General features: G+C 38.0%; 1 protein-coding gene across 8 annotated transcripts in view; it reads left to right on the top strand.

The window, feature by feature from the left end:
• LOC129729248 (neuropeptides capa receptor) overlaps positions 1-16241 on the top strand; it is a 238301-nt gene that overhangs the window by 190396 nt on the left and 31664 nt on the right. For 7 of the 8 annotated variants that reach the window (XM_055687757.1, XM_055687753.1, XM_055687755.1 and 4 more), the window contains one exon: positions 5594-5756. The exons of the other annotated variant lie outside the window; for it this stretch is intronic. In XM_055687757.1, the coding sequence (XP_055543732.1) occupies positions 5594-5756 (163 nt within the window). The remainder of the gene's footprint in view (positions 1-5593; positions 5757-16241) is intronic. 8 annotated transcript variants of the gene reach the window in all.

Raw genomic sequence — 16241 nt, 5'->3', positions numbered from 1 at the left:
TATGTGCACCAGTTATGACTGTATCGTATAAGCGCAATGGTACCAGTTATAGCACTAGTTTATTCGAACTCCATACTGGTACACCCACCCTAACTTACCTACTTTTACTGATGCTTCCGCTGAACGGCAGATTAATAAAATGAGCTTTACAGAATTTGTAGCTGACTGTGAAGACCGTCGGTTGGATTTCAAATTGCTTTTATCATGGTCGGGAGAAAAAAACTTTCCCAGACCGTTTACCTTCTATCCGCCATTCGAAGCAAGGAGGAAAAACTGAAGTGTAACAAAAATAAATTCAAGTTCCACGTGTCAACCCTTCCGGGCAAAAAAAAGCTGGACCGAAATCATTAGAAGTGATTTTCTCTTATGTCGAGTACGTGATTGCCTGTAACATGATTGGGGATTTCCTTTCCTTTATTTTAATATGATGAACTTGTCGAATGTGGAATCGAAATTTAGTCAGGAGGAATACAAATGAAGTCACGATACGAGCTGCTGATTTGCAACTTTAAACGAACATGTCATTGCCGAGGAGCACGTCTGTAGTTCTTCCTTTATCCCCATCCTTTTTTATTCCACTCAAACAGAATACGAAACTATATAAATAGTTAATGTGTATTTCAGAAGACGAAATTTAACAAACGCAAAAAAAAAATACTATTGAGATGAACCATGATGTGATCAGTATTCTGCAAACATTTCCTCCGTCATCCAAAAAATCTGCTTCGCTTTTTAATTCAATCATTTTATCTGAAGCTTGACCGTCAATTTGCCATAAAAATAAAATTTATCGCATTATGACATTACCAAAAAGCACGGACGGTAATTATGAAACATTTTCGGTTAAAAATGATTAAAAATTATCCTACTTTCTGCCACAGCGTCGTCTGGGGCTCTCCTCCATTCCTCAATTCATTTCGTATTCCGCACGCGGTTCTCAACAGGAAGCGCTGTATATGCCTTGGCTTCATTCTTCTCCCTGCTTCCGCTAACTTTAATACCCCAATTTGAGCACACAGCTCCAAAATGAGCAGAGTCGGAAAACCTGTAGGTAAATTTCGAATTTACATAAAACAATTTTTCCCCTTTTCCCCGAAAATTCTACCGCTTACGATGTCAGGACATTGAGGCACTTCAGTCTTTTTTAAATTTTGATACCAGCGTGGTTTTGTTTCCCGGTAGGACAGATGGAAGTGGGTGCGTGCTAACTAGATTTATTTCATTTTTTTTTCTTCATCTATAATTTATTTGACACGGCACAAATACAATTCAATGTTTAACGGCGCCAATTATATCTGGTAGCTTACTTTCTAAAGTATCTTAATAACTAAAAGCAAATTTTTATTCTCGCTACCGACTACGAGCTGAAACTAAATCTAACTTAAAGCTAGAATGTTTTGCATTAAAGCACTGGTTTGTTGTTTGATGGTTTTCCATTGCTATAGGTAAGCAGCATATTGAATATGTTCCGCTGCTGGGCCAAGATATTACGGACTGGCATATTGGGTTGTCTCCCTCGGACCTTGAGAGTATCGTGCGGGTCTGATTGCTGTTTTCGGATCCGGGGTCTTAACATGTTCTTGTCGTTTGGTTGGATGTAGGCGAAAGGGGATAGGACTAAACTGGGGCGTGGATGGATTTCAGGAAAACGTATATAAGGGACATGTAGGATAGGTCACGGCTCGCCAAGACATCACGAACAGGAACAGCCGGCTGTCTACCCTCGGCCTGAAGGGCAACTATTAATTTAGACCTGGCGTCACGGTGTACAGGGCATGACCAAACAACGTGCTCTATGTCGTGATAACCTTCACCACAGGCACAGATACCACTTTCCCCGAGCCCAACACGACGGAGATGCGCGTCAAATCTATAGTGATTGGACATAAGCCGGGACATCACGCAAACGAAATCCCGACCTACATCCAACCCCTTGAACCACGGGTTCGTCGATACCTTGGGGATTATGGAATGTAACCACCTTCCCAGTTCCCCTCTAGTCCATGAATTTTGCCAACTGATGATCGTATTCTGACGTACAAATGCGAAAAATTCATTAAAGGCAATTGGTCTTTCATAAATATCACCGTTTGTTGCGCCCACCTTAGCCAAAGAGTCCGCTTTCTCATTACCCGGTATCGAGCAGTGAGAAGGGACCCACGCTAAGGTAATCTGAAACGATTTTTCGGATAAAGCACTCAGATGTTCCCGTATTTTCCCCAGGAAATACGGAGAGTGCTTAACATCTTTCATCGATCGAAGAGCCTCAATAGAACTGTGACTGTCCGTAAAGATGAAATAATGGTCCATGGGCATTTTTTCGATAATCCCTAGGGTGTACTGAATTGCAGCTAATTCTGCGACGTAAACAGAAGCAGGATTATCGAGCTTATGGGAGGCGGTTAAATTGTTATTGAAAATACCGAAGCCAGTGGACCCATCAAGAAGTGATCCGTCAGTGTAGAACATATTGTCGCAGTTGATGTTTCGATATTTATTGGAAAAAATTTTGGGGATCTGCTGCACGTGAAATAAGTTCGATTAGCCTTTCAAAATTTTCAACCACGGGACGGTTCAAGACCTCACATTTGATTGAGAAGACAGGCTCCAGAAGCGGTTTTTCAATGGTAGAACTCCAGCTAAGACCTCTAAACTCATCGTATGGGTCGATTGCATGCAACCCAAGGCGATACGCAAACAACGATATTGTATTCGCTCCAGTTTGATCAAATGTGTGTTTGCTGCGGAGCGAAAGCAGAAACACCCGTCCTCAATAACAGACAATATCGTTGTTTGGTAAAGCCTTATAAGGTCTCCTGGGTGGGCTCCCCACCATTGTCCGGTTATTGTACGAAGAAAATTCACTCTTCGTTGACATTTTTTCATCAGATACCTCACGTGACAACCCCAGGTGCCCTTAGAGTCGAACCAGACACCAAGATATTTGTGTACCAAAACCTGAGAAATCGTTTTACCCATTAATTGTGTTTGAAGCTGAGTAGGTTCATGCTTCCTAGAAAAAACTACTATCTCAGTCTTCTCCGGAGAGAATTCGATACCTAGCTGTAAAGCCCAAGCAGACAAATTGTCCAAGGTATCTTACAATGGTCCTTGCAAATCGGCAGCTTTGGCTCCTGTAACAGAGATTACAGTGTCGTCTGTAAGTTGTCTTATCGTGCATGAATTTGCCAGACATTCGTCGATGTCATTTACATAAAGGTTGTGAAGAAGGGGGCTTAAAATTTATTTCATTTGCCAGAATTCTTTCCCCACGGCAGCTTTTTTTATGCGTGAATCGGATAAAGGGGGAATTCGTTTTTTTTTTCGCTTCTAGCGACTCAGACTGATAATGGCCGCTTCGAGATTCTTTCTAACTTACTCATTATAATATTGTCAGTTGAAGTAGCAAGAGATGTTCTTTGAATTGAACATAAACAAGCTTCAATTGGTGGCTCGATTGGATGGTTTATCGAAATTATTTGAATGCGTCGGCTTAATTAAAGAATTATAATACACGCTGCCAAATCGCAGCATTCAGGAATAGTTGCAATGCAAAGCAAAAATAGCGTGTTTTTCTTCTATTATAGTTTAATTGAGAACTGTTATTACATGGCATACATTTTTCTGAATGCAAGTGCGAACATTTAGTCGAAAGTCTTGATTCCAATCAAAGGTGGAACGGTCTTTGCGTCTAGCTTCTAACGTCGTCTTTAGCTAGAAAGACCTGATTGCGTTTTGACCATAAAAAGTTATGAAAATGAAATGACAATTTCATTTCCATCGCAATTGCGTAGGTGAAATCCAAACATACACTTTCGGTATCTATGTTGCGTGGGACGAACCCGAGATGGAAAATTGCAATAGAACCGACAAGATAAAACGATGAATTTTAGTTCTTTTTCGAGAGAAATAAGTATGTATTTTTGGATTTGAATATTTATGAGAGTTGAATAATTTATCATAGACACTGTTGTATATTTCATTGAAGAACAAATTTCTCAAAATTCTTTCAAAATATTTAATTAAGGTTTGATGTGAAGCTCTCGACAAAAAGTATATACTAATTATTCTCTTTCTTCTTTTCTGTTTCCCCTTTCCGCTTTGCTCATTCCTCATTCCTCTTTCCTCTTTCCTCTTTCCTCTTTCCTCTTTCCTCTTTCCTCTTTCCTCTTTCCTCTTTCCTCTTTCCTCTTTCCTCTTTCCTCTTTCCTCTTTCCTCTTTCCTCTTTCCTCTTTCCTCTTTCCTCTTTCCTCTTTCCTCTTTCCTCTTTCCTCTTTCCTCTTTCCTCTTTCCTCTTTCCTGTTTCCTCTTTCCTCTTTCCTCTTTCCTCTTTCCTCTTTCCTCTTTCCTCTTTCCTCTTTCCTCTTTCCTCTTTCCTCTTTCCTCTTTCCTCTTTCCTCTTTCCTCTTTCCTCTTTCCTCTTTCCTCTTTCCTCTTTCCTCTTTCCTCTTTCCTCTTTCCTCTTTCCTCTTTCCTCTTTCCTCTTCCCACTTTCCTCTCTCTTCTATCCTCTTTAATCTTTTCTCTTTCCTCTTTCCTCTTTCCATGTTCGTTTCTCTTCCTCACGTTCTCATTCCTCTTTCTCTCGCTCTCGTTTCCTTCTTCTCGTTCTCTTTTCGCTTTCTCTCTTTCTCTTTCTCCTTTCCTCTTTCCTTTTTTTCCTTTAATCATTTTACCTTTATTTTTTAGCGTTTTCTTCCTTCTAACTTCTTTCTTTTTTCCTCTTTCGTTTTGTTTTACCTTTCGATCATTTATCTCTCTGTCTCTCAGTCTGCTTGTCTGTTATTTTCTATTGTCGGTTCATGTGTGTTGGTATTGTAATATATGATTCTATTCTCAAATGAAATGGATGTAATCTCTAATTATGGTTAAACAGATTGCTGAAATTACTATAAACCGAAATAAACCATGCAGCGGCAAGTATCAAAACATCGACAAACGCTCAACCCTCTTCTGAACCAAAATACAATTTGTCATTCCTTTAATACTATTTAAATCATGTTCGATACTGCGCAAAATGTGCTCTATTTAGCGCAAACAAAATCAACGAGAAAGTTTCTCGCGCTTTCGCTTCTGTAAAAAATTTAATATTATGAAACAAAAAAGAACGTTATATCCAATCACGTTTCTTGCATGATTAATCAAATTTTATCTCGTGTGTCGAAGCTCGTAACACTCTCGTAGCAGCGAAGCTCCAAACCCCGTAGAAGAACCATAGGTTTTGTGTTTTATTAGAGATTGATGGCAGCCGATAGCGGTAAGAAAATCGGTAATGATGTGAGCAAAGTTTGTTGTCTGTGAATTAAAGGCAGGCATCTGTTTCTAAATATTTTTTTCTAAAAATCGTGAAACAATGTTAAATTTTAACCTGGAAGCAACTTTTTTGAATGTATAACCTAATAGAAAGAACTGCGGAAATTTTCCATTGAATGGCCCGTTCTTCTGTGTGTCAACACTGATAATCACAGACAGGAGCACCGTACAACTTGCTGTCAATATCCGCTGTACTTAATCCCTCACTTTTGTTCGTCGATTTTTTATCGCTAATTTCGATTGTTTTTCATCCTTTCTGTCTTTCTGTGTTATCCACAGCACCATCAACCCCATTCTGTACAATGTAATGTCCCATCGGTACCGGGTGGCATTCCGAGAAACACTGTGCGGGCGGCGCCGTGGCTTTGGCCCCAGCTTCACCCGGGATCAATCCAATTTTCGCGAAACAACGATGGACGTGGGTTGTGAGACCTCCAAGCTGGTATGTACGTTTGCTTTTTTTTTTTGACTCCACTTCAGTTGATACAAAGCAGTAAAGGTGCCATATTTCGAACCTAATGGCACTTCAATAGTAGACTGAATCGAAAACAGGCACCAAAATTCGAGTCACAGACCTTACTTTGCAAAGGCTTGCAGATGAACGATGAAAATTGGTATCGTTAATTGGAAAATTTTGTGATGATTTCCTCTCGGTAAGATAGTTGAATTCGTCCGACGCTTTGCTATTTAACATTTGATCCTTCGTTAAAGAAAAAAGCGAATTGCCATCAGCGTTCAGAAGATATGCAGTGGCAGATGTTATAAAAGCAGTTAACAAAGCCAATACAGATTTTGGTATGCTGTTGAATTTCAATTTCAAACGCAATCAGCTTTGAAACAACATCCAAACACGCGTGATTGCGAATCAGCACCGATATAAACTTACAAGCTAGCATTCATGTGCTCGAGCCGAAAAAAAATGGTTTATTTTATTGAATCACTTATACTCTGCACAAATGTCTCCGAAATATTAGTCTACACATTGATTTGTGATCATTAATATGTGAGCAATTCCCGCTGAGACCGGCCCACTATTTACATTATGGTATTGAAAACGATTCAAGTTATGTTTTTTGGAAGCCCATGTTGAACAAGTAAAGAAACTGCATTTAGTTGATCAAATTGATGAACCCGTTAACTGTAAATTAAAAACTTTTCTAAAATTTTTCGTTTTTCTTCAAAACTTGGCTCACCAAATCTGATCTAACTCTTGAATTTCTCTATGAAATTACCTAAACCAACATATCGTTGGAAAGGAAAAAAATAGGGCCTTCTTTTGTAAATATCAAAGTGGGTAGTCACCATATTGGATTTAGTCGCCATATTGTTTTCTTTCAGAAAAAATGGATTTTTTAATGGGTGCCCCACCCACTTACCTCAAATTTTATTATTCCATTCGAAAGATCATGCTTTTTTACATAATATAAGTGAAAATTAGAGATGTACGTTGTCTAAAACAAAAATAATATTAAATTTACCAAAACATGTTCGATTCGACCGTTTGATTTTTCGTTAAATCTTACCTCACTGAAGGCTCATAATATCTTCGGAGAAGCCTTCAAAATAAATTTTACACGATATCATTTTTTATCACATGATTGAGTTTGTAACAGCAGCATGCTGCAGCAGTAGGGTAAGAGCACCGGTTTTGGCCATAGTATGTTATGTATGAGAGATATTTGTCCTTCTTCCTTCGAAAAATATGTAATTTAATAATTTCAACGGGGAAATCGGATGAAATTGCCTAAATTCTGCACTAACAATGAGTTCAAATAATCATATTATGTTGTATTGTTTACATATTTTCCAATCAAAAAACTTCTCTAGGTTCCTGTTTTGGCCATAGCATTTCTAAATTGGCCACTTGGGTCGCCTATTGTGGCCAATTCGCGAAAAAGTTGAAGTGACACGAGTTTATTTTATATTTTGACTTTATCATATAGATATATTTTAACAGCAGAAAATCCTCGTTTTTAGTTCAAAAACCAAAGGGCCAGTATATATAATAATCAAACTAAATAATGATATTACATTGACACATAGCTAGCAGGGCAAAGTACTTCAAGTTAGAGTTTGTTTAAACTTAGTAGGATGATTAATAACACTGACATTACATCATTGACCTTTGATAATTTTTCGTCTGTCATTGATCTACATTAAAAAGCTTCCGCTCTTTCTTTTTTCACATTGAGACTTTTTCGTATTTTTGCTAACATCAACTTCGGTAACTCAAGTACCATTTATTATAGTCAGGTTAAGGTTGAGAATCCGAAGCGTTAGTTCTGGTAAATACAAATGAAGTTACAGATTTGTAAATAATCTGAACAAACAGAGACTTTCTATTCCCAAACCAGTTTTGTAGTTTCACATATCTCATGCGATTAAAATATCAGCCCGAAAAACTCCATACATTTCATGTTTTGCATAAACACAATACGTTACCATGGTTTTGTTTACATATGGCCAATATAAGGATTATGAATCATGGAATTGCAATAAAATCTGCCCAAGAATGGATCAATGATCGTTTTTGGAAGCTGTACGTAATTCGATATTGCAGAGAAAAATCACACAAAAATGTCCCCTTTTTTATCCTTGTGCTGTAGCAAGTTGTGCCTGATGCTGGTAATACTTTTTCACAATTATCAATTTTATTCTAGCATGGCCAAAACTGGTGCTATGGCCAAAACCGGTGCTTCTACCCTATTGCTAGTAAAATTCAATGGTGAGCCGTACGTCAAACCTACAATCAGTTTGAGGTGAATAACTTTTTTTACAAGCATCGTAGCGTCTTCAGAAGAGTTTTTCCCAGGATAATTTCCTACAAATATCATGTATCGATATATTTTTAGGAGCCAACTGGACATCTCTGGAGAATAAGTTTTGATAAAGTGGATTATCCCATATAAAATCGTATGGAAACTTTAAAAATCGGGTGCAAAAATATAGTTACACCGATCGATCTGAAAATTTACACGGTTGTTATAAGACCCATAAGGAACACGAAAAGTGCATGGGAGCGAAAAAATAACACCATCGCTTTTTTCCATATAACCGTGTCCCAGTCTAATATCTATAGCATGTCTGTGCATGGTAATAGCGTGTGTGACTTGCTATATAGCGTGCGTGGCTTGAGTGTGCTTGCCTATGGCGTGTCTGTGCATATCTTTAGCGTGTCTGTGCATGTCTAAAGCGTGCGTGGCTTGCTATATAGCGTGTGTGGCTTGCTATGTAGCGTGTGCATGTCTATAGCATGTCTGTGTATGTTTATAGCGTGTGTGATTTGCTATATAGCATGCGTGGCTTGCGTGTGCATGTCTGTAGCGTGTCTGTGCATGTCTATAGCGTGTGTGGCTTGCTATATAGCGTGCGTTGCTGCGAGTTCAAGTCTATAGAGCGTGTGGTTTGCTATATAGCGTGCGTGGCTTGCATGTGAATGTCTATAGCGTGTCTGTGCATGTCTAAAGCCTATGTGGCTTGCTATAGGGCGTGCGTGGCTTGATATATAGCGTGTGTGGCTAGCTATATATCGTGTATAGCTAGCTGTATAACGCGTGCATGCTACAGCGTGTGTGCATGTCTATAGCGTGTGTGGCTAACTACAGCATGTCTATTAGGGCGCCAATCATCGTATGAAAAATACCTAAATTAATCCACCTAGCGGTCAGACCCAGCCTTTCTCAGTCACTCTTTTATTTGTAAAAATAGATTTACATGAATGCTTCAATCCAATAAATGTATATTCACTCTTTAGGTTCTAAAACATTGATGTTGTAATCTATACATATAAAAATGCAGTCCGGTCTGTCTGTCTGTCTGATCCATATAGGCTCGAAAACTACCGAACCGATCAACGTGAAAATTTGTATGTAAGGGTTTTTGGTGTCGATAAAGGTTCGTATGATAGTTTGAGACCCCTCCCTCTTCTGGAAGGGACATACAAATGAAACATAAATTTTTGCACAACTCAAGAACAAGCCAAGCAAATGAAACCGAGTTTGGCATGTGGATGTTTTAAGGGGTAACTAATATGTCCCTAATAGTTGGACGCCCCTCCCTTTTCTGAAAGGGAGGGGTTCCATACAAATGGAAACAAATTTGGCAGGGGAATGTTTTTAGTGGTAAAAAATGTGTCCATAATGTTTTAACACCCCTCTCTCTTTTGAAAGAGAGGGGTCCCAAATGAAACACAAATTTCACACAGCTCATGAACCAATCAAGAAAATACAACCAAAAATAGGTATGTGAATGTTATCAGAGGTAACAAATATGTCCATAATGGTTCGACGCCCCTCCCTCTTCTGGAAGCACATGTTTCTGCTGCACGAATTTCTGCACATATTGCGTACTAATCAACTAAATGGAACCATATTTGGCAGGTGATTGTTTTTAGTGGTAACAAATATGTTCCATAATCGACCTCAGGCAACATTTTGGATTATAAGATGGCAACTTCCGGTTTCTGGAAAACAGCCAAAAATGGCCGATTTCCACCCAATATAATAAAATCCGGATCTAGAATGATACACAGGAGCTAAACTCGACCACAGATAGCATTTTGAATTTTAAGATGGCGACTTCCGGTTTCTGAAAACAGCTGAAAATGACCAAATACCACCCAATATGAGTTTTTCTTTTACCAGCATGACGTTCAAAATCCAGAAATTGTCTCCAAATGCCATTATGAAATCCAAAATGGTGAACTCCGGTTTCTAAAAAACAGCCAAAAATTGCCTATTTCCGTCTAACATGAGTATCTCCGGATCTAGAATGATACACAGCAGCTGTAATCGACCACAGACCTAGTTTTGGAATTTGATTTGGCGACTTCCGGTTCCTGGGCAACAGCCGAAAATGATCGAATAACATCCAATATGGGTGTTCCTTCAACCAGAATGACACTCAGAGGCTAGAAATTATCTTACATACCATTTTGAAATTCAAGATGGAGACTTCCGGTTTGTGAAAAACAGCCAAAAATAGCCAAATACCTTTCAATCTGTGTATTGCTGAAACCAGAATGATGCAATGACCTAACAATTTACCTCAGGCATCATTTTGAATTGCTAAATGGCAACTTCTAGGCAACAGTCGAAAATGACCGAATAATACTCAATATGGATATCTCCGTAATCGAGATGATGCATAGAAACCAAACATTGGCCCTGGACACCATTTTGAATTTAAAGACGACCACTTTTAGTTTCTGGAAAACAACCAAAATAACTAAATAACTCCCAATATGGGTATTTCCGAGATTGATGCCAGAAAATCTGCTGAAAATGGCCGAATACCACCCAATATAAATATATTCAGAATTGAGGCGAAGTACAGAAGCCAAAAGTCGAGGATGTTGTCATTTCGATAAAACCAATCATTTTAAACGATTTGTTATTTGACTTTGATCATATCCTATGGACGATTCGTCGTGCATTTGCAGACTTCATACACATCGCAAGTAATCAATGAATTTGGAACGTTCAAATAGTACGATACCACATTTTAATTATGTTAAGGCCACATATATTGATCAAAGCAGGTATAGTTTTAAATAATCTTTGAATTTTTTTTCTTTTTATAACTTTCGGGCCACAAATCAAATTGTTATGAAGTTTGTTATTTGTAAGTTTGAGAGATGACTCGTTCGTATGACACTAGTTATGTTCAAATAAGTCATGTAATCTTTGAGACTTTCGTTGTTTTATTAACAATTTAATACATAACGGTTGCTTAAGTTCGATTATAATCAAATGAAATGGGAACGTATAGGGCAGGCAAACTTTGAAACCACGTGTTTAATCATAATTCATCAGTTAACCCTTAACTAGCCCACTCATCTGATAATAATATTGATCAAATTGGTTGTGTTGTGTTGTGTGAGATAATGAAGTTTCGTGATTTTCACATTTCGGTACGAAGTTACAGTTCGATTACAGCAAAATTCAATAGGGTGTTATGAGGTAGCTAGACTTATTGATTGACACTAATTTTGTGGAAATCAGGTCAGCCATCTTTGAGAAAAGTGAGTGAGTCCAAGTAGTCTTCGGAATATGTTACTTTTCATAGCTGGATTTTACATTTTTAAACATAACAGGCAAACAAAGAGTCCGATTGCAAAACAAATCAATAGGGTCTTATGGGGCAACTAAACCTTCCATTTAACACTGATTTTATGAAAATCGGTCCAGCCATCTCTGAGAAACATGAGTGAGATTAAACAGTCTTCAGAACACGTTTCTTTTCATAACTTCTGAACCCGAAGTTCAATCTTTATAAAATTCAAAAGTTAGGTTTTTGAGGTAGCCAGTTCATTTGAAATCGATTTTTTTCAAATCGGTTGTGTAGTTTTCGAGATAATGATGTTTCATGATTTTTACATTTTGATACATAACCTCTAAACTAAAAATTCGATTACAATAAAAATTCAATAGGGTCTTATGGGACAACAAGACCTTTCATTTGCAATTAATTTCATGAAAATCGGTCCAGCCATCTCTGAGAAATGTGAGTGAGAATAAAAATCTGCACATACACACACACACATACACACACACACATACACACACACATACACACACACATACACACACACATACACACACATACACACACACACATACACATACATACAGAAAATGCTCAGCTCGTCGAGCTGAATCGAGTGATATATGCCATTCGGCCCTTTGGAGCACTTTTTTACTTTCGGTTTTGCAAGTGATTGCTATACCTTTAAAAACCCTATACAAAATGTTCACCTGCTCGAAAAAACACCCTGTGCGAAATTTCAGCTCAATCGGACTTAAAATGGGGTGGCGCAAAGCGATTGAAGTTTGGCTTTTTTGAAAACCGAAAAATCACCCAAGGGGGGGGGGGTACGCGAAATTTCGGTTTTCGAAAAAAATTTTTTGATGCCAAATGACTTTAAAACGCATGAAACGTCGAGAATTGGTGTCATCTGAAAATTTTTTTTTGCAAAAATTTACTCTCTGGGACTTAGTCGTTTTTTTAATTGTGGAAGGCGGAGTTCAAAATGTTTAGAATTTATCTTTTGAAATTGATCACTAGTCTCTCGAAATAGCTTGTATAATGATATACACTATAACTAGCATCGAATACATTATGTTTCATTAGGGTGGTTCATTTATTCGACATAGGGTGGTTCATAATATTGTGTAAAAATGAGTATAAAATGAAAAAATCACTTATCCCTGAATACCAATAGAAAAATTCTTGAAAATATAATATTTGTTATATCATTGTCGTTAGGGTGGCAATGTTGAATTGGAAAAATTATAAGTAAATAAGTACAAAGCAAATTTACAAAATGTATCAAACTACTGCGTGCAAAAAAAAAATTATCTCAACCAAAATTAAGATTGTGTCTCGTGGAAAATGTTGAATGCTTTCATGTCATTTGCAAAATCACACACGGGAGGTACATGGAATTTTAATATTTGAAAAATGTTTTCGATTCCAAGTGTCTTAAACTTTTAAATGAAACGGTGGAAACTGATGGAATATGTCATATTATTTTGTTTGAAAAATCTACTCTTGCAATTTATCCTTCTATTTACCACAATAATGTCCTTTGCCAACACTTGATTGAACACACAGTGCTCTGGCTTATATAATCGGACAAAAGACTGTATCGATGTTATTCAGTGATAATGAGAGTATAGGGATCTCAATCAGATACGCAACACAATTGACTCGTTGTTTCTGGGTTTGCATCGTTTTGACAGTTCGACCATATATTTTCTGTCAAGTTTACATCATCAGAACGTGAACGTGCCCATTGGCTGAAACTTTGCATAGACGTTTTTATAGGCAAAAGATGCCATTTTGTGCTATTGGTTTAATTTATTGAAACACAACTCATTTTTGAAAAGCTATTGGAATATGCTATTTCGGATAGGTATTGATGATTACAAAAATTTTTAGAGCCAACACGGTTTGTTTGAGCGGTGTGACATCTTCGGCAAAGTTGTAGATAACAGTTTCGTTTTTCAAAAAAAAAAAATATACACTCTAAAAACAAATTACTAATTTAAAAAAAAAAATAAAAGAAAGTTATAAATTAATTATCGAAAACAGCCCATTTAAAAAACTTTTTTTTTATAAAAACTACGAAAGTTTACCTGAAAAACGAAACCAGCCATGGAGATATCAGAGAAAAAGGTTATATTTTTTAAATTTTTTTTTTCACAGGGTACATTTTTTGGAGGAACGAAGTTATTATTTACAACTTTGCCAGATACATTATGCCAATCAAATAAACCGTTTTGTCTGTAGAAATATTCTTGATTCCTCATAGAGTGCTCTATTGGAAATTAAAAATATGACTACAGTCGAAACGGTATAGTGTCTTCGGCAAAGTTGTAGATAATATTTTGTCCTTCAAAAAAAAATATGACTTCTAAAACAAATAAATAAAAATATTTTTTTTTTCAAAATATGATAACTTATTTTTCTTGATTTCTATATGATCGGACTGGTTTCATTGTTTTGATAATCTTTCGTAGGTTTTATTAAAAAAATCGAGTTATTCAAAAATGAGCCCTTTTGAATAATTAATTTTTAATTTTTCTTCTAACTTTTGAATAAATAGTTTTTTGAGTGTAATTTTTTTGGAAAGACAGAAATATCATCTACAACTTTGTCGAAGACGTCACACCAATCAAACGAACCGAAGTGCTTTTTTTATTTTATACTCATATTTCACAATGTTATGAACCACCCTATGCCGAATAAATGAACCACCCTAATGAAACATAATGTATTCGATGCTAGTTATAGTGTATATCATTATACAAGCTATTTCGAGAGACTAGTGATCAATTTCAAAAGATAAATTCTAAGCATTTTTAACTTCGTCTTCCACAATTGAGAAAACGACTAAGTCCCAGAGAGTAAATTTTTGCAAAAAAAAATTTTTTTCAGCTGACACCAATTCTCGACGTTTCATGCGTTTTTAAGTCATTTGGCATCAAAAAAAAAATTTCGAAAACCAGAATTTCACGATCCTCACGGTAGCGACCATTTGCCTATTCTTATTTTAATTACTAACGGTTCAACTGGCATGCGACCAATTGATATTCCGTATGACCTCACACGGAATGTCGATTGGAAGTTATACGAGGAAATGATTTCAAAAACGGTCGATTCGATTCAACATCATCCACCGCTTGAAGAATACAACCTCCTCGCGGGCTTGATTCTCGACGCCGCGTTGCAAGCCCAAACGAAGAAATACCCTGGCGTAACGATCAAAGAACCGCCTCCCACTCCGTGTGGGACAAAGAGTGCTCCGATGCCTACACGCAAAGATCCCACGCGTAGCTGACCTTCCGGGATACAGACGATGCCGACGACTTTAAACGTTATTCGGAGCTTGATACCAAGTTTAAAAGCTTGACTAAGGCAAAGAAACGCGGATATTGGTGTCGGTTCGTAAACGAGACGTCGAGGGAGACATCAATGAGCACTCTTTGGAACACAGCCCGAAGAATGCGGAATCGCGTAACGGTCAACGAAAGCGAGGAGTCTTCAAGTAGGTGGATATTTGATTTTGCCAGGAAAGTATGTCCGGACTCTGTTCCTGCGCAAAACCTTGTTCGCGATACGTCTCCGGGCCACGACGCGATAGAATCACCTTTTACGATGGCAGAATTTTCAGTTGCCCTCCTGTCCTGTAACAATAACGCGCCTGGGTTAGATAGAATCAAATTCAACTTGTTGAAGAATCTACCCGGCAATGCCAAGAGGCGCTTGTTGAACTTGTTCAATAAGTTCCTGGTGCAAAACATTATACCGCAGGGTTGGAGGCAAGTGAAGGTGATCGCCATCCAAAAACCAGGGAAACCAGCTTCTGATCACAACTCTTATAGGCCGATTGCAATGCTATCCTGTATCCGGAAATTGATGGAAAAAATGATACTCCGTCGCTTAGACCACTGGGTCGAATCAAATGGTCTGCTATCAGATACTCAGTTTGGCTTCCGCCGTGCCAAAGGGACGAATGATTGTCTTGCGTTGCTTTCAACAGATATCTAACTGGCGTATGCTCGCAAAGAACAAAAGGCGTCTGCGTTCTTGGACATTAAGGGGGCTTTTGATTCCGTTTCTATTGACATTCTTTCGGGTAAACTTCACCGACAAGGATTTTCACCAATTTTAAACAATTTTTTGCACAATTTGTTGTCCGAAAAGCATATGCATTTTACGCATGGTGATTTGGCAACTTTACGAATTAGCTACATGGGTCTTCCCCAGGGCTCATGTTTAAGCCCCCTTCTTTACAATTTTTATGTCATGCACGATAAGACAACTTGCAGACGACAGCGTGGTCTCTGTTACAGGAGCCAAAGCAGCCGATTTGCAAGGAACATTGCAAGATACCTTGGACAATTTGTCTGCTTGGGCTCTACAGCTAGGTATCGAATTCTCTCCGGAGAAGACTGAGATAGTAGTTTTTTCTAGGAAGCATGAACCTGCTCAGCTTCAAGCACAATTAATGGATAAAACGATCTCTCAGGTTTTGGTGTATAGGTATCTTGGTGTCTGGTTCGACTCTAAGGGCACCTGGGGTTGCCATGTTAGGTATCTGATGAAGAAAAGTCAGCAAACAGTAAATTTTCTTCGTACAATAACCGGATCATGGTGGGGAGCCCACCCAGGAGACCTTATAAGGCTTTACCAAACAACGATATTGTCTGTCATTGAGTACGGGTGCTTCTGCTTCCGCTCCGCAGCAAACACACATTTGATCAAACTGGAGCGAATACAATATCGTTGTTTGCGTATCGCCTTAGGTTGCATGCAATCGACCCATACGATGAGTTTGGAGGTCTTAGCCGGAGTTCTACCGTTGAAAAACCGCTTCTGGAGCCTGTCTTCTCGTATTCTTATCAAATGTGAGGTCTTGAAC

The sequence above is a fragment of the Wyeomyia smithii genome, chromosome 3 (genome assembly GCF_029784165.1).
Source record: "Wyeomyia smithii strain HCP4-BCI-WySm-NY-G18 chromosome 3, ASM2978416v1, whole genome shotgun sequence".
Lineage (NCBI taxonomy): Eukaryota > Metazoa > Arthropoda > Insecta > Diptera > Culicidae > Wyeomyia > Wyeomyia smithii.
The sequence above is the reverse complement of the archived record's forward strand: the minus strand, read 5'-3'. Positions and strand labels throughout refer to the sequence as shown.